At 35.6% G+C, this 19,152-nt stretch overlaps 1 protein-coding gene across 4 annotated transcripts in view; it reads left to right on the top strand.

Annotated features, from left to right (window-relative positions):
• CEP128 (centrosomal protein 128) overlaps positions 1-19,152 on the top strand; it is a 398,290-nt gene that overhangs the window by 132,999 nt on the left and 246,139 nt on the right. For 3 of the 4 annotated variants that reach the window (XM_044229569.1, XM_044229570.1, XM_044229568.1), the window contains 2 exons: positions 1,668-1,832; positions 15,870-16,046. In XM_044229569.1, the coding sequence (XP_044085504.1) occupies positions 1,668-1,832; positions 15,870-16,046 (342 nt within the window). The remainder of the gene's footprint in view (positions 1-1,667; positions 1,833-15,869; positions 16,047-19,152) is intronic. The other variant, XM_044229571.1, reaches the window with a different exon arrangement.

Raw genomic sequence — 19,152 nt, 5'->3', positions numbered from 1 at the left:
GTTTAGTGTTGTATATATATTGTATATATACCCCACTTGACTTTAGACTATCAAAGAATGTTATCACCAGAGAGGGACAGTTTTGGAAAGAGATGAGCACCGCTGGTTTTTAAGGCTCCCTGAGCTAACTCCAGTTCTCCACTGGCTTTAGGGGAACCTTCTGTACCCAAGAGTTTCATTAGCCATGAAGAAAAGGCAAAGCATTCTATTGAAACTTAAAATCATAATTGAGCAATTTTCCTGATGAGAGGCTTTATTTTGTAATTTTGTTTTTAGGTTGTGAAAACAGGATTCCTTATTAAAAATCAATTCCTGTGTTAATTTAAAATGGCATCCAGTCTTAGGTGAATTTTTGTGAGGTGACTCTAATACAGATTTTGTGTGAAGCTGACAAAACTTGCTCTCAGGAAATTGATTCCAGTGGTTGAATTCCTACGTACCTGATTACACACATACAATATACTTGTAAAAAGAAAAAAAAAAAAACCATGTATCTTAGAAATTAAAACACGTGTTTTAAACAGATCATAGGTAGTTGCTTTCAAGCTGTTAGTAAGTGGTAGGTGTGGCCAGTTAACACTGTCAAGTTGTACACAGCTGGTTTTTAAAAATGATGAGTGTACCTTCCTAAAAGCAGTGTGGCAGAATAGTTGAAAGTCTGCACATTAGAATTCCTGGGTTCAAATCCTGGCTCTGTCGTTCCTCATTACATATGCTGGGATAAGTTATTAGTGTCTCTGGGCTTCAGCTGCGACAAAGGAGGCAGTGGTAATAGTACCTCCCTGCTCAGGCTGTTTCGAGGACACAATGAGGAGAAGCTGTGCAAAGAGATCGAGAGCAGGGCCTGACCTATAGGAAGTGTTTGCATTGTTGTCATCTTAAAAGCTTTAAAATTCTCATACCTGGCAAATCTTTATTGAATTTTGTACACGGAATAGATTATTCCTAATTTTTTCTTAAAGTTGATTCTGGTTATATTTGAGAAAAAGTTAAAAAACCGGGTACTTTATTACACTGTTGGCACTGAAATAAATAATCACTGGTTATTTTTGATAAAAAAATTTGATTAAAAACTCCTTTTCAAGTTCAGTTACTTATAGTTTCTTGGCTGCTACAATTCATAATCCTTTTGGCCTCACAAGGTGGCATCAGTAATTCTGTTATCCTGAAAGTATACAGTTCTTTCACAAAACCCAGGAGGGAGGTTGAGCAGGAATGTTGTAGAGCTCCTTTTATAGAGGAGGAAAGCAATTAATCAGTACTGGGTCATGGTATTTCCCTTTTGGGACACCTCTCACAGCCTCTTTCCCTGTCAGTAGAATTGGGGTGCCTGCTTTGGTTTGGCACAGTATTTGCTTCTGCCTTCATTAAGCGCTTCTTCATTGTTATAGAATTGACAGATGCATCTGGCAACTTACTGTTCATATTTGCTATCTCAGCACTTAGTACAGCACTTTTCACTGAGTAAGTGCTCAGTAAGCACTAAGGAGAGATTGAATAAATGCTAGGAGCATTTCCTTTTTTGTGTGTGTATGGTGTGTATGTTATGTACAGATGTTTAGAGCAAACTCTTGACATTTTTGCCCACTGATAACATGTGTAATTTGTTTGCGGTACAGTTTGGCTGTGGCCAGTGGACTTTTCCTTTTCTCCTCTTTTTTTCTCAGGCAGAAAGCCTAGAAGATAAGAATACAGCCAAAGTCCATCGTTGTCAGCTAGAGAAGGTGAAGTCACAGTGTGATAGGCTGACAGATGAATTAACCCAGAATGAAAATGAGAATAGAAAACTGAAGCTAAAATATCAGGCTTTGAAGGACCAGCTAGAAGAAAAGGTAAAAATATGAACGAATTCTAATTTTAAAGACTTATTCAGATTTCTTCTAGTATTTCTTATAGAATATATTTTATGCAGTTTTCTTTTTTTAAGAGAGAGAGCAGGCCCGCAAATGTGGGTCGGGGGAGGAGGGCAGAGGGAGAGGAAGAGAAAGAGAATCTCAAGCAGCCAATACAGGCTCATCACAGAGCCCGATGTGGGGCTCAGTCTCAGAACTCGGAGATCATGACCTGAGCCAAAATCAAGAATCGGTCTCTTCTCCGACTGAGCCGCCCAGGTGCTGCCCCTATTTTATGTATTAATAAATGGTAATTGTTGTCTTTCATGGGAAAGTTATATTGGTGCCACAAAAAGAGTGATAGTTTGTTAGAATGCTGGATTTTGAGTCTTTCAACCAAACAGTTAACCTTCTACTACATTTGATCTTTAAATTTCTTCTGGATCTTAAAATAGGAGTTTAGAGGCAAGGTAGCAAAGAAGGGAATTCAGGTTTATTGAGGACCTGTTATATGTAAGGCATTTATGCCAGTTGATTGATGTATGTGTGCTTTTTTAGGTCTCCCAACTCTCTGGGGTAGATTTCATTGATCCCTTTTAACCTATGAGGAAACTGAGGCTCAAAATAAAACCTGTAATAGTTAAGTACTCACCAGGTGTGAGGCACTTTCAATGCTGATGGTAATTTTATGAAATTTTATGAAGTCGATACTATTAAATTCATTTTTGCAGCTGCAGAGACCGAAGCTTAAGAAGGTTGGTAACCTTGGAACATTCCTGGCGGATTTACTGCTTTCCTTTCAGTCGATGTGTGAATTTGAGTATCTGCTATGAGGCATTGTGTAGGAAACTAGGGTCTCTCAGAGAGTCACTGCTTTTGTGGCAAAAGTCAATTAGGAATAGAAGAATATCTCTCTTCCACCAACTTCCCAAAGGATTTGTAGTTGAGTATGATAGAAGTCACATGTAAAGATGACCATTAAAGAACTTACTGGTAGGAGGATAAGACAACATAGACAGGTAGTTGATAAGGTTACCTGTGTGAGTAAGGTGCCACCACTGGGTAAGGTATCATAAAATGCTTCACAGACCTCTAGGAAGAAACTTCCTTAACTGCTTTACTGATCTTTTCCTCTTTATGTTTTTGTAAAATTCCCGATATTTTATAGGTATATTTTTTTCCTTTTCTAGTAGTTGTTAAAATCAAGGAAATAAGATATAAGTTTGGTTTTTATGATTAAATGTGCTAAATTAAGTTGCTAAATTAAGGCCTACAGTCTTGACAACTGCTGCAATTTAGTTCTTATGTCCTGTTTGTTTTGTTTTTTAAAGATTTTATTTATTTATTTGACCAAGAGAGAGATCACAAGTAGGCAGAGAGTCAGGCAGAGAGACTAGCAGAGAGCCTGATGCGGGGCTCCCCGCTCTCCCCGCTGAGCAGAGAGCCTGATGTGGGGCTTGATCCCAGAACCCTGAGATCATGACCTGAGCCGAAGGCAGCAGCTTAATCCACTGAGCCACCCAGGCGCCCCATCCTGTTTGGTTTTGAGTGTGTCCAATGGGTCTGCTGTCAGGGCGTAGTTGCTGTGGAGACAATGCTAAATTATCCAGCTTTTCCATAATTAAAATTCTAACCAGAAGATTGTTTTAATGTGTTCTATACTTACGCATTTGCATTTAAGAAATAATGGTGAAAATTTCTTATGTTGGGATGTGAGTTTACTTTGTTCTGCTTAAAATATATGTTTCCTCACTGATTTTATTTGTGATGTTCTAAATATATACGTGTTATCACATATTCGTATACGTGGAACATTCACCTTACAAAAAAGTTTCAGGAGTTAACGATTGTATTCCATTGCTCTGTGTTGAGCATCCAGTATGTGGCAGGCCTCGTGCTGGGTGCTGAGGATTAGGTATAGATAAGACGCAGATCTGCAACTGAATGCTCCTAGCCAGATCATGAAAAACAAAATCACCTTCAGTTGTTACAACTGTAGAGTCGAGTCTTGACAGTGTGTGCTAATGCAGACAAAAGATGTTTCTGGAATCTAAACTGCTGAATAATCTTAAAGATATATTGATATCGATATTGATACATATAGATATAAAGATACATGTATAAATAAATATATATAGCTTATATGGCTGTTTTCCTTTAAGATCTATTTTTTGTGTACATGATTAAGTACTTCAGATTCACTTAGCTGTTTATGTTGACCTGTGCCTTAGTATATGGTTGCATATGAATCAAAATATTGTTGGGTCCACATCTATAGATAGTGCTCTTCTTTCTGAGAGGTGGCATAGCATTAGTGGCTATGGGCAAAACATTGAGTGTACATAATTTTCTAGCTATATGTTTTTTAAAACTCAAAATCTGTTTTATCATCTTTAAAAAGATATGATGATTCCTCTGTTACAGAATTAAATATGAAAAAAATATATAAAGTGCCTGGCAGAGTAACTGATATATAATAAACTATCAGTTAGTAAATGCCATTATTTTGTTATTGTTATGTTTCCAAATAAATACTGATTAGTGGTTCAACCAAGCAATCAACCAATCAGCCAGTATTGATTGCCTGTGGTCCTGTCTAATAATGTTAGGTAGTGAAGGGCCAGGGAGCTGGGAGTAAGAATTACTGATGAACTATGCAGATTGGAAGTTTAGAACCAGACTGTGTTGAATCACTTGAGACAGATGGCCCCCAAAGGAGGCTCCCTTGTGAAAAGAAGTGGCATTTCTATTAGCAGGTGATATTGAAGGCATGTGTGTCAAGCAAACCAAACAAGTAGACAGTTTTATAATTATGTTTTCTATTTGAGGACAGGAACCAAATCTTGATTGTTTTTCCATCTCCAAGATCAGGCACAGAGCCAGATACACAATAGATAATTTGTAAGTAAATTGTGGATAAAGAGGATGTGTGTGTGTGTGTGTGTGTGTGTAAATGCACACGTGCGTGCATATATACATGCTTGCAAAAACATGTAATATGAGGATAAAAAATACGGATAACCTGTGGGTATATGTACATTGTGTATGTGTGTGTGTGGGGGGGGTTACAGCAGACTATGGAAAATAAAAACAGGGAAACAAGATGAAAATATATTTTCAGTGGAAAAAAAAAAAGCCCTATGACTTGTAACCCAAAGATTACTATGTAAGCAATACATTGAACTTGATAAGTGGAGCCTTATAGATTGAGGGGATTTCAAATGTGATTCAAAAGGGAAGCCTTTCTTGTTTACCTAACATAGCATTATTCTCACATGTTCATCTTAGGGGCATAAGGTGCACTTCCCCTCTTTTTTAAATGTCATGCTACTATTTTGACTGCTTACTTTAGGTCTTTGTTTCTTGTCATGTTATTATTTGGTAAGCTAAGAAATGTTAAAATTGCATCAAAATTCATATAAAACCATTACCATCAGCAACATGAATCAGTAGTAGAAGATTGCTGTTAGGTATATGTGTACAGAATAACTAATGTAACATATTTTCCTCATGTATTTAGTGGTGATATGTAGATATGTAGATAATAAGATGCATTTTTCCAACCTCTGATTTTGGTTTAATATCAAATGTTATTTTTCAATTTTACATGACAAAGAGAACAAGTATTATACAACCCACAGAATATTTACATATGCATTTAAAGCTATTATGAACTTTTTACTAGGGAAAAAGCTCTCATGAAATGTTAGATAGAACTTTGTAGTGTCATTGAAATTTAATATTCCTTTTGCTTAAAATTTTAAAGGAAAATATTTGATTTCTTCTTTTGTTCTAAAAGGATCTTATAAATATTAATCTTTTTGTTCTTCTGGCATTTACCTGGAAACTCATAATGCTGTTTGTTTTATCAGAAATATATTTTTATTGGTTTCACTGGAATCTGAATCATCAAAAGAGCATATGATTAAGCCATTTTTGCTCAGCAAGTCAACATCAAAGTTCACATAGTGAAAATTTTATATGTCTTTTATATATACAGACCTGTATCTGACCCAACTTAAAAAACATTTTATTAAAGTAGGTGTGAATTTACTAATGATACTGGCCATCCTTGTAGAACTTTCCAAGTAATTTTATAGTGTTAAGTATTAAATGTTTTTAATTTTCAAACATATTTATATGATATTTTAGACATAAATATGGTATCTAAAATTAAGAGAATATTATTTTGTAGATTATTCTGTTTATACTGTGTCTATTCTTTTGAACCCTATGTTTTGGAAGCATGGCTGTTTTATGAAAAAAAATAACACTATTTTTGCAGGTATTTTCATAATTAGTGATAAAAATAGCATAAAAAATGATAGTAATGTTCTGAGATTGTTTTCCTATCTCCAATGTAGACTAATGGAGACATTAATTTTCAGATGTTAGAGAAAGAGTAATTTTATTATTTTATTATATTCATTTTAATAAATTCTGAAATCATGTTTAGAAAAATATTTTGTTCTTTAAAAGGGAACATTAAAAATTATAAAATAGATTTTTTTTAAAGATTTTATTTATTTTATTTGACAGACAGAGATTACAAGTAGGCAGAGAGGCAGGTAGAGAGAGAAAGGAGGAGGCAGGCTCCCTGCTGAGCAGAGAGCCCTATGCGGGGCTCGATCCCAGGACCCTGGGATCATGACCTGAGCCAAAGGCAGAGGCTTTAACCCACTGAGCCACCCAGGTGCCCCTAGGTAATAAGGAAGGTTTAAAAACTCACCTGTGATCTAACCACCTAACTTTCTTTCATTCAAGTTCTGGTAAAATTCTTTTTGAGGTTCTTTTCTACACACTCAGATACAAAGATCCCATTTGGGATTATTTGCCATGCACAGCTTTGTGTTCTGAATTTGCCCGTGTCCTTGAACATTTTTCAAAATCAAGTTTATTTGACACCCAATATTTTATCTGGTGAATATGGCATTCTCTTGTTGATTACATTACTGTGTGTTTTCTATTTTAAAATTACAGATCAAGTAATTTCTCTCCTATATGATCCAGTGCTTTCCATATTTAGAGCTTTCATTTGTATTTGTTACTGATTTAATTCTAAGGAAAATCATGCAGACAGGCTTCTTGCTACTAGATACCCAAACCTGGAGGAAGCCAGAGGTATCCACTCTCCTCAATTTGCTTTTCTCCTTTAATCCACCCATAATCACAACCATATGTAGAACTTCCCCCATTATGAGAGATGCTGTCACATGGGTACACATGCCTTGTGGTTATAGCTAGCCATGGCAGTGTTGGAAGATAATCTTTTTTTTTTTTTTTTAAGATTTTATTTATTTATTTGACTGAGAGAGAGAGAGATCACAAGGCACAGAGGCAGGCAGAGAGAGAGGAGGAGAAGCAGGCTCTCTGCTGAGCAGAGAGCCCGATGCGGGGCTCGATCCCAGGACCACAAGATCATGACCTGAGCCGAAGGCAGAGGCTTAACCCACTGAGCCACCCAGGTGCCCCGGCAGTGTTGGAAGATTCTTTAGTAGGTTGTTTCTCTGCCCCACAAAAAAAATCTACATGCTAGCTTTTATTTTTAATAAGCAGGATCTCAGTGCTTACAAGATTGTACTGGAATATTGTGCAAAGGTGGTGTTTCCCAGAACATTCAACATCAGTGTAATTCTGAAGTATAAAAGAACCTTTAACAATATTAGCCCTCCACCACCTTCTTTTATAGATGAGGCAGGTCTGGCCCAAAGAGTTAATTGAGACTTGCCCAAGTACTCCAGCTGTCCATTGGTAGAAATGGAAATAGGAATCAGGCTTACAAATTCTATTTTTTTTTTTCCTGTTGTACCAGCACCTATAAGAACCAGTATGTAGATTATATAGGTTATCTGGGATTCTTACCTAGCTCGTATAATTATTGCTAATTTATGTAGTATTCTGAATTCTCTCAAGAGGCTTCTTTTCTATTATTTTTTCAGGAGAGAGAAACTATGATTATGCAATTAGGGGACACCTTAAGGTCACAGATTTTGTGACATCCAAGGCTATAGTGGTTATAGGAATCTAAGTATTGAGTAGATCAGAATTCATAAACATGTATTTTTGTTCCTTCCCTTGAAATGCTTTATTCAAATTGTTTGTGAAGTGACACCTAGCAAATTAAAAAAAATTTTTTTTTTTAAGATTTTATTTATTTATTTGACAGACAGAAATCCCAAGTAGGCAGAGAGGCAGGCAGGGAGAGAGGAAGGGAAGCAGGCTCCCTGCTGAGCAGAGAGCCCCCCTCATTGCAATGAGGGGCTCGATCCCAGGACCCTGGGATCATGACCTTAGCCAAAGGCAGAGGCTTTAACCCACTGAGCCAGTCAGGCGCCCCATGTAGCAGATATTTTAAAGCCATTATTATATTGGATAAAAACACTTAAGGGAGATTTTTTCTAATACTAAATAATGATCTTTGAAAAAATGGTAATTCTCCTGTGTAATTATGATGCCCATTTTTACAGATGGTGGAAACTGAGGTTGCGAGTGTAACGGTGACTTGTCCAACATCGCATAGCTTGTGGTAGAAACAGGATATGAGCACAAATTCCTTTTATTTTTTTCCCTTTATTTACTGCCAGCAAAATGACTCACATTTGTATCTTTTCATTGAACTCATAGTGTTGAATTTAAATTTAGGGTTATTATATTCAACAGATTACCATATACTCTTTAATTTTTTTAGCTTGACACCAATTTTGGAAGTCATCAGTGACTTTGTTAGAAAAATCAAATTAAAACCTGATATTGCCACATCAAATATATCTGTGGCAGGAAAAAATATATCTGTGGCAGGAAAAAATGAATCAATTTTCAGTTCTAATTCAGTTCTCATCTGTTCAGGATTGGTATTTTTCATCACATGGAAAAATATATATGATTGTCAGCTGTCTATAAAGTATTCACTACTTTATAGAGTCACAGTTCTGTATTTTTTTACTAAGAACTCTTTGTGGCAGGCAGAATTCTCTGATTTTAATTTTTTTGTTTTCCAGAATAGCAAGAAAGAAATAGAAGCAAATGAACTGCTGACTTCTTTCATTTACTTTAGTGTTTAGTGTTTATACTTTCGGACATTTTTAGGCTGGACTTACTCTTCTTTAGTGCCGCATCTATTTTAAATTGTGTGAGTAGAATAAAGAGAATAAAGTTGTAGCTACCCTGTATTAATTTGGAGGGAAATTTAAACAAGATACTCTAAATATAAACACTGACTGACTTGTTATGAGTAATTTCCTATGAAATTAATTCTTAAAAAAATCTTTAAAAATGAAGATAAGATGGTCAAAATAAAGGTAAAATTATACGCTTTGTTTTGTATTTGTTACTTATAAAGTGCTTTTAATTGAACCACTTGTAGTCATTAAATCCAGAGTAGTCCATGACTTTCACAGAGTTGGCTAAAACATCAGAGTCCTTACCGTATATGAAAATCTATGCCAGGTTTTAAGAAACAGTTTTAAAATGCAAAGGTGAAGTGACTATGCAGTGATTGAGGGGAGGGGGCAGTTATACATACAGCTGTGGCAGAGGACGGGGCAAGAAATAAAGGCTATATAGAAGTACATGTGGTCTCTACTTTCCGAAATGGAACGTAAGTGTGGAGACGCATTTTCAAACTCTGTTCCATTGGCAGTGACTTTTCTACCAACATTTGCAATCAAAGAGGTTGAATTTAAATGAATATAATGAGTGAAGTCAAAGTTTGCATATTTTTCATCCCTGATTTGGACTCGATTTAAGAGGACTGCCATTTAATCCTTAATTCATTGAGCCCCTGAAAATTACAAAGGCTCTAGAGGAGTGCAGTCTTGTTGGACACTTACCTTTAAAATCTTGTACTATTAGTTTGATTTCATTTAATTTTGAGATTGTGAGTGATCGCCATAGTGTAGGAGTTAGGCTAAATAATGGTACATGCAGTTGGTTGTGATGTGGAAAGCCAAGGGGAATAGGCTGCATGAAGTGTCCTGTATTTTATCTGTTTCAGTGCTTTGTTGGGAGGTAAGCAGTCCTAGCTTGCTTGCTTTGGTTAGACCCTAAAAGGGAACATAAAATGAATGTCCAGGTTTGTTTTAAGTGAGGTTGGGTGTTTTGTTTTTGTTTTTTAAATCACAGTTTAAAGTGACTCTATCCACTTTGTCATTTAATGTCAAGTGAGCAATAATCTGTAAATTTTAGGAAAACAACAGGAGGTGGTCATTGTTAACATAAGTTATATTATTTGGAAATTTGTTCTTAACTTTTTTCCCCCATATTCTTTCATTAAGAATAAATGAATGCTTAAGTATCTTTTAAGAAAAAAAGAGAATAAATCCTGATGATTATTAAAGACACCGTAAGCTTATAAACATTTCTCTGGTGCTGAATGATACATTTTTATCTTTTGAAAATTAAACAGTGTTCGTTCCAAATGCATAATTTGAAACTCTGGTTGTTTGTTTCCTTGTCCGTATTTTGTTTCAGAAAAAGAAATGCATCAAAAGTGGCTGATTTTAAATAACTAACGTTATTTCTGTTTCCTAGCATTTGACTTAAGAGAAATACATAATAATTGCAAAATGGTCCTAAAATTTAATGAATGCATAAAATACCCTTCAGTGGTATTTTTGTTTCCGACTTTGAATATTAATTTCTAGGAATGTATCCAATACATGTCCTGACACCTTTCTGATTATGCTGCCAATGATTTTTGTATTGCTCAATATTCTTCTAGAAAAAGATACTAAAAAGCCTGAGGCAAGAATAATTTCCTTAAGTGGGGTTAGGAGTTTAAATCTGAATTTGTGTTTTTTTGGTTTCTGTCTTATGGATAAATTTCCTATGCCTGCCTAAGACTAGGTTATGGATTGGAAACTCTTTCATATCCCAATTTTAATATGTACCAAATCATATATCCAATGTTCTAATTTTGCCTTACTTTTTTTCTATTAGTGCTTCTGTTTTACTGATGCTTTCAGCTCTTATTCTTACCATACTATTAATTGTAACTTCTTTCCCTTCTTTGAAGGAAATAGTGTAAAGCATCTATTTACAGAGGAGAAAAAAGAATATCTAACCCACAAAATAGTAGCACTTTTATTTTAAGAAACCAATATTCTAGTAGGAATTACAGTGTTCTTTTGCTTATTAAATGCATATAAAGAAGCATTTCATTTATTCACACATGAATCTGTACTTAATTCATTAACAGATCTTACTAGTTCTATCCTTAAAGCTTATTCTGCATCTGATTACTCCTTACTCCTGGCAGTGCCCTCGCTTTTGTGACATCAACTGGCCTTGCCATTTACAGTAACCTGTTAATGACAAGATGATTGCCCTCAATGATTTCATTGATTGATTTATTGCAAAAGCAAACTTTCAGAAACATAAGAAGTCATTTGAGTTCAGAGATTTTGTTTTCTTCATTGTCGTATTGTTGGGGTCTCTTCTGTTGGGCCCATAGAGCACGCACACACAAAATGCTCACAGAATGAATGGGGCATACAAGGACATGTATGTTTCAGAAAAATTTATTGATTGACTGCTATCTGAGACACTCTCCTAGGTACTGGGATGTTTAAATAAAAAATAAGATCTATACCCAATAGGAATTCACAGTCTGCTAAACAGATAGACATAAAAGACATACAAGGTAGTAGGAACCCTAGAGGGAGCTCCTATAAAGTACCTGGGGGGCAAGAGAAGGGGCAGATATTCCTATCATTCTTAAGAGCTCAAGTTATCTGTTGTTACAATATCTGCATGAGTGGGGAAGAAAATGCATGTTATTGCACTTTTATAATGGGTCAAAAATTCAGTTTATGACCTTCCCTTGTCCTCTTTGTTCCTAAGTAGTGTTGGGTTCACTAAGGGCACAGGATATACATAGGTTGGATCCATGGAGACTTTTTCAAACTGATCTGAACTGTTGATTTTGGAAGTGCTGCTTTGGTTTTTTGTTTTGTTTTATTTATTTTTAAATACCAATCTCAACATTTAATGTACAGCCATACTTTGAATTTAAAAAGTGCACAGTCATATAAAATCTTGTATTTTTAAGAAACAAGTTCACAAAAAGTAGTTATGGTGTGGCCAAGATTTAATGTTTTATTTGTTTATTTATTTGCTTCTTGTTTTGTAAGACAGTTTGAATTGCAGTGTGGTAATTTTCTAGATGAAACTCTTTTCAGATACCCTGTAATACCCACAGTAGATCCTTCTTTTAGTTGTTCTGCAGTTTCTGCCTTGGTTGGCATATCATTGTAACTTAACTTCCTTGTAGTTGAGTCAACTCTGTTGGTGTAAGTAATGTGAGCTTTCTTTAGAGAGTTAGATAAATGGCTTCCGGACAGATCCAATTTTTGTTCAGGATAGTTTCATAATTTGCCTTGTAATGCTAGTGTCCTGGATTTAAGGCTTAGGCAGAGCAGTTATCTTGAGTTACAGAAATATTCCTTCTCAAAACTTTTTAGGTGATATGTGCTGGTCTATAGTTTCAACATGTCATGCTTCCAATAACTTTGAATTACATTATTTGTTTTAATTCTAGCCTTTAATCTAATTTTATTTCTCTCTGCCTCTCAACCTATCTCTCCCTCACCCACTGCTGATGTGTTAAAGATGACCTTGGGGCTGAAATATTGTCATACTTGCTTATTCAAGTTAGTTTTCAATAAAGGAATAACAGTTGGGTTTTTTTTTTTTAATTTTAACAGTAGCTTTGTACTTAATGATTTATTTAGTCATGTGAATGTGCTTTATTTGCTAAGCTTTTTTATTTTTAGGTATGTGAAGACCTGTTTTCATGTCCTGTAGCCAGCTGTATTGGAAATAAAGTGGCTCTTCTGGGCCTCTTAGGACATTGAAGGGATCTCACAAACTTTCGCCAAGGAGATAATATTTTGGACATGCTCTAATTTATTGAAGTTCTATTTCCTTTAAGATTTTGTCTCCTTACAATCTTTACAGCCTTTGGGAAAGTGAATGTTCTGAGTTGTAAAGAGTGTGCTGCAACATAAATATATAAGTAGAGGAATTTCTCATCCTTTGAATTGCAGATCCATTGATGAAGCCAGTCAACATTGTATGTGAGCACATATGTGTGTTTGAAGAGATTGTGAACAGTATTTTTTTTAAAATTTGCTTTAGACACAAATGTCAACAGTGTAATCCTTTCCTGTCCTGAAATGGAAGCTTCATAAAGTCTTTGCTCTCTTGACAATGGGACTATAACTTGTTTTTTGTGTGATTAGTATACTTTTTGATTAAAAATGCCAACAGCAGATTTTATGTGTGCATAGGGTACATCTCTAGTTTAGATAGATAGCCCCTAAAAGCTTAGGCTTCTTATGCATGCTTGATGTTCCTCTCTCTCTCTCTCTCTCTTGTGTGTGTGTGTGTGTGTGTGTTCTGTTCTGAATTTCCCATTACGTCATGTATTTCATTTATAACTATATTTATTCAGAAGTATTTTTTTGTTATTCTTTCTACTTTATGGCTGTATTAGTCCCCTCATAACTGGCTGATAACTTCCCTGAATTTTTCGCATTGGGTTTCTAAATTCCAATTTTAAAAACTCAACTTATCTGGTATTTTAATAGTGAGCACTTGGGAGCCAGGAGACTCAAGTTATGGGTTATGACCTCTTTAACTTTGGTTCAGTTATTTATTCTGTCTGAACTTTGGTTTCCTCATTTGTGTAATTTAGGGTTGAGTTTATTCTCTAAGGTTCTTTCTCAAACTCAGCCATGGTATAGGATATCTTTCTTTTTGGAGCATACAGACTGCTATAGTCTGTATGTATGTGTATATGTATATACATATACACAGATACCCTGTAATACCCACAGTAGATCCTTCTTTTACTTGTTCTACTTTTACTTGTTATATATATATAAATATTTATTTATTTATTTATTTATTTAAAACTGTGATATACATAATATGCTCTAGGAACATTCTGCTTTGGGAAATCAGTAAAGGAAGGAGACTAAGTCTTGAAGGCTAAGTTTTGAAGGCTAGGAAGTGTAGGTGGTGGTAGCCAACAGTACAGGGCCGAGTAGCCTCACCTCTTGGGGGACTTGACGGAAAGGTTGCTTTCTAGTAAGTAAGCTTCAAAAAGTCTTCAAAGGTTGTTCAGAGCCAGGATGTTAATTTGTTTCAGAAAGGCTCCTAGATGAGAGCAAGATTCTGTGACGATATCAGTATCTCTAAAGCGATGCCTTATCAGTCAGCGGGGAGAGTTTGGACAGAAACTGAATGTGAACAGAGGAGAAAGTTAGGGAGATGTACTTCAGTCTCCATCAAAACACCGCCCAAGAGAATGGAACACTTGTTCCTGTGGCTTGTATATCCCTGATGTGCCAGTGGACGCACCAGATTGCCATTAGTGTGAGGCCATATATGCATTGTTTCATAAAACAAACTCCCCTCACTCCAGCTCCCTATTCATTAAGCAACATTCTGATTATAATTTGCCTTCCCATCCAGATGGGTCTGCAGGGAGAAAATGTACTGGGTATGCTGACAGGAACATTCTGATCCATATGGTGGTTATGGTTCTTATTGTAAACTGATGTCATTAATTGAGTGGCATTCTAGTTTGTACATTAGTCTCTCGTGAGCTTAATGTTACTCTTTTGCTGAAAGATGATTCCACTTAGGGTACCAAAGGGAAAGAAGATCCAATTCCTAAGTTTACAAAGCTGAGCTACAGACTTCTAGGATGTGGTCATCAAGATAAAGGCTGTCTTCTAGTTACCAGGCCCATTTTCAAATAGAACAGTTTCAGGCAGTGTTGTGCACATCAGAAGTGGTTGGAGAGACATATGAAGGCATATTTGAGAAGCTGCAAGTAGTTGATGTATGAGAGAGTGGGAAGGAGGGAGGTATGAAGCTAAAGGGAAGGTAAAATGCTATCTTTCCTTTCGTAAGTAACTTTTATTTGAGTGGATGGATCTCTTATTATTTTAACTTCAAGCTGGAGTTTTTGACCACATTATTTTCCTGCTTGTATTATATTTACTAGGGTATATAAAGAATGATCAGGTTACTGTGTAATGAGTGAAAACAAAGCTAGCCAGCCGCCGTGACTTTTGGGGCCATTGTTTATACTTATAATTCTGGTGATTCTGTTACTCTCTTCCAGGTCTGTGCTGCTCAGCTAGAATTTCTCTAGTAATGAAATTGTGCAATCATGATTGAGACTTACTTTGCCTAGAATGGGTCCCCAAGTCCTTGTAAGCTCTTAGAAACCTTTTTTTTTTTTTTTTCATTAAATGTATTTGCTTGCTTGAGAAGTACTTCCATCTTTCTTCTATCAAATTTACATGACTCAAAACATTTATGCACTATGACTGGCATTTGAAAACTTGGACTTTTTAAAAACTATGGTGTTTTTTTTTTTTTAAGATTTTATTTATTTATTTGACAGACAGAGATCACAAGTAGGCAGAGAGGCAGGCAGAGAGAGAAAGGGAAGCAGGCTTCCTGCTGAGCAGAGAGCCTGATGTGGTGCTGGATCCCAGGACCCTGAGACCATGACCTGAGCTGAAGGCAGAGGCTTTAACCCACTGAGCCACCCAGGTGCCCCTAAAAACTATGTTTTGATGAAATAAGATAGTAATAGGTATTTTTTTTTCTGAAATGAAACTAACATAATCTTATTTTACCTTTTTTTCTATTGTTTCACTAATATTTATTGAAAACTCAAAGTAAGTTCATGGCATCAGCTTTTACTCTCCAGTCCATTAATGGCATTATGTTATTAAAATGTAAAGGATTTTTTTAACTTCATTTTCTTTTGGTTACAGAATTACTTTAATTTTCTTTGCCAAATATCTACTCATTCAGTGCCCTCAGTGTCCTTTTTCTGAATTCTCTGTAACTTGACCTCAGTTGATGAGTAGGCAAAACATTTTATTTTAGTGAAGTAAGGAGACTGAGAGGTCCGTTTTGTACTGCACTCCTTTGAGTTGGTTGTACAAATATTACAAGAGTTTCTTGCCTTTACTAAATAATTAACTTCTGTTTTTCTTACTGATGTTTTAGGAAAAGCATATAAGCAATGAAGAAGAGCACTTAAGAAGGATGGAAGAGGCCAGATTGCAGCTGAAGGATCAACTTCTTTGCCTGGAGACTGAACAGGAATCCATTCTTGGTGTCATAGGAAGGGAAATTGATGCAGCTTGTAAAACCTTCTCTGGGGACTCGATGGAGAAATTGAAAGTAATTATGAGTTCTCATTGTGCCTTTCAGTTAGTTTCTTAATATATAATTATAAGAAGATTTTAATGCATAGTTACATAGTAGTCACATTTTTATTCTGGAAAGTTTTATGAAACAAAATAACATCTTGCACTGTTTAGAATGCGATACTATATATCTACTGCATGGTCCTGGGAGAGAAAGTGTACTGTTAATTCATGGAATTGCCTCTATCACATTCTGTAAAAGAAAATATCTTAGGAGAGAGGCAGCAGTTCCGATGGAAAAAAAAAAATCCTTGGAGTCATTATCACAGGCCATTTTTGTTGTTTTTAGTGTATTAATGGCTAACATCTATTGAGTACTAGTTATATTACAGGTACTGTAGGATTCTCTCCTTAATCTCTAAAACTACTGTCCTTTAGGTACTCTGATTAAATTCATTTAAGACAAGGGAAAGCAAGGCTTGGAGAGGTTAAGTAACTTGGCCCTGGCCATGTATTTAGTTAAATGCTAGAAGCAAGACTTTAGACCTTGGGGATCTAACTCCCCGAGCTTAAACACATGAACGCTGTGCTATTTGCCTTCCCTGTTTAGACAAATATACTCAAGCTGAGTTTTTCTATCTTTAAAACGGAATGTTGCTATTCAATTTATAGTTCTAATGAATTGAAATAAAAACAGAAATGATCATGAACGTTTTTAATTCCTTGAAGGCGAGCCCCTCCATCAGTCTAGGTCATAGTACTGCTATGTTGCATTGCACTGCTTCAACACAGTGGGACCATAGCCCTTAGCATTTAGCCATCATTTACCCTGTATTTATTTCATATGATGAGATGGCAGAACTTAAATTATAAGGACTTCTTAGTTTTTAATACTTTCCGGGTGTTTCTTCTTTTTGTCATTTTTTGTTTGTTTGTTTGTTTTTTGGCTTCTTTCTCCTCTTTTTTCCTAATCTTCCTTCATATCCTTTTTCTTTTTTTTTTTTCCCCTCCTTATGTGGTGTTTTAAAGAAAGTAGAACTATATTTCCACACTTGCAATGGAAGGTGTCTTAGGATTCACCTTTAATAGAAATATCTCAACGGGTAGAACGGGGAGTTGATGGAGTTTCTGCAATATGAATTCCTATCTACATTTTTATTTTTTTAAAGATTTTATTTACTTACTTGGCAGACAGAGATCACAAGTAGGCAGAGAGGCAGGCAGAGGTGGGGGGGAAGCAGGCTCCCTGCTGAGCAGAGAGCCTGACATGGGGCTCGATCCCAGGACCCTGGGATCATGACCGGAGCCGAAGGTAGAGGCTTAACCCACTGAGCCACCCAGGTGCCCCCTATCTACATTTTTTAAAATGCTCAGATGTCATTTTGAGAGGATTATGAGCCAAATCTGAGGAGTCATTGGCTTTAGAGGAAAACTCTTTCAGTTTTGTTGTAGAGCTTGTTATAATGATGCCTTATTCTTTTTTCTGTCTGCTGCTGCTTTTTTTATTTGACTTGTCATGTTTACCTATATTTAAAGGATGTGTGACCTTAAGATCCTGATTTCATCTAAAAGAAGCACATACTAACAATGAAATATTTACTCTGTATCTAAGTATTTGTATCAGGATGGCTTATTTTCAGTCAGATAGAGACATAGAAATGGTATCATTTAGATCATGCTATAAGATATATAAACCTTGTTATGGGCAATTACAAGCTAAAACATAGTGGGTAGATTGCAGATTGCTTAAGTATTTTCTTTTTGAGGCACAAATTATCCTTCCAACATATTCCAAAAAACACCCAATTTTTTAATAGGCGTTCAAGAATGCAGTGATTTTGGTAATGGGTCTTTCTTTATACCTCTTCTAGAGGAAAGACTAATTCAATCCAACTGATGGGTGGAAAGTAAATCTAAAAGAATGGAAATTCTGTTAAGTTTTTTGTTGTTGTTTTGTTTAGAGTACACCTTTTTTGTTGTGGGTCTCTTTCTATTAATAAATAACTTCTGTTGTTACCTTCCTATGAACTTGGGGAAAAAAAAGAATACTGAAGAATATAACATTTGCTCTCACCTCAAATAAACAATCCAAGGGGTTGTTAAAATAAAATTGATTCTGTGCTTTATAGTTCAGAAATTTAAGGGAGAGTGGTGGTTTTTATAAAGTGTTTTTAAAAAATGGAATAATTCCAGTTATTCCTTGTCATTTGTTGATTTTGGTATATTACTGATGAAATTTTTAGTCATTTTATGTAGAGAGTGACAGCTATGATATGAATTGGATAACAGATATGTAACAAATGAGCCTGAGAAAAGTCCTTGGGAGTATTGATATTATTTCTGATTACTTTTTCTTTCTCCAGCCACCATATTTATTATTTATTCCACTTTAGTAAATGCAAGTAGTGTTTGAAAACTTAAGGACAGACACTTAATAAGCCATCACTATTATAAAACAATTAGGAAGGTATCTGAATTAAAGTTATATCATTTCACAGACCAATTTTGATAATTGAAAAGCTTTTCTCATAGCACTTGGTCTGAGTATTCACCCATTTGTAGAGTATAAAGAGGGTAGTCTGGCTCAAGACAGATGTTGGCTGAAATTGCATCTCCATACTGCTAATGTATGACCTTGGGCAAGTTATGTAATTTATCTTATAAGAATTCATGTCCCATTTATAAGTTCGCTTATTTTGAGGATAAAGTAGAATAAGATATATAGGGTGCATATTATAGAGTGAAATACATTGCACTTAGTGAATACTCAGCTAATGCTCGGTAACTTTATTATGTAGTATCTTTTTTTGGTCATATATTCATATATATTTATATATTTATGTATATATAGATTTTCTTTCAACTTTTTAAAAAGATTTTGTTGATTCTAGGGAAAGAGAGAAAGAGAGGGAGGGAGAGCAAGAATGAATGGTAGGGGCAGGGCGGAGGGGGAAATAGACTCCCTGCTGGGCAAGGAGCTGAACTTGGGGCTCCATCCCCAGGACTCTTGGATCGTGACCTGAGCTTAACTGACTAAGCCACCCAGGCTCCCCTGTTTCTTTTAACTTTTTATGACAAATTGTTGTTTTAGTTCTCTTGTCACAATAGACCTTGAAGTCTATTTCCTGATGATGACTTCT

This window comes from Neovison vison, chromosome 13 (genome assembly GCF_020171115.1).
Source record: "Neovison vison isolate M4711 chromosome 13, ASM_NN_V1, whole genome shotgun sequence".
NCBI lineage: Eukaryota > Metazoa > Chordata > Mammalia > Carnivora > Mustelidae > Neogale > Neogale vison.
This window is presented reverse-complemented; position numbering and strand designations above follow the sequence as displayed.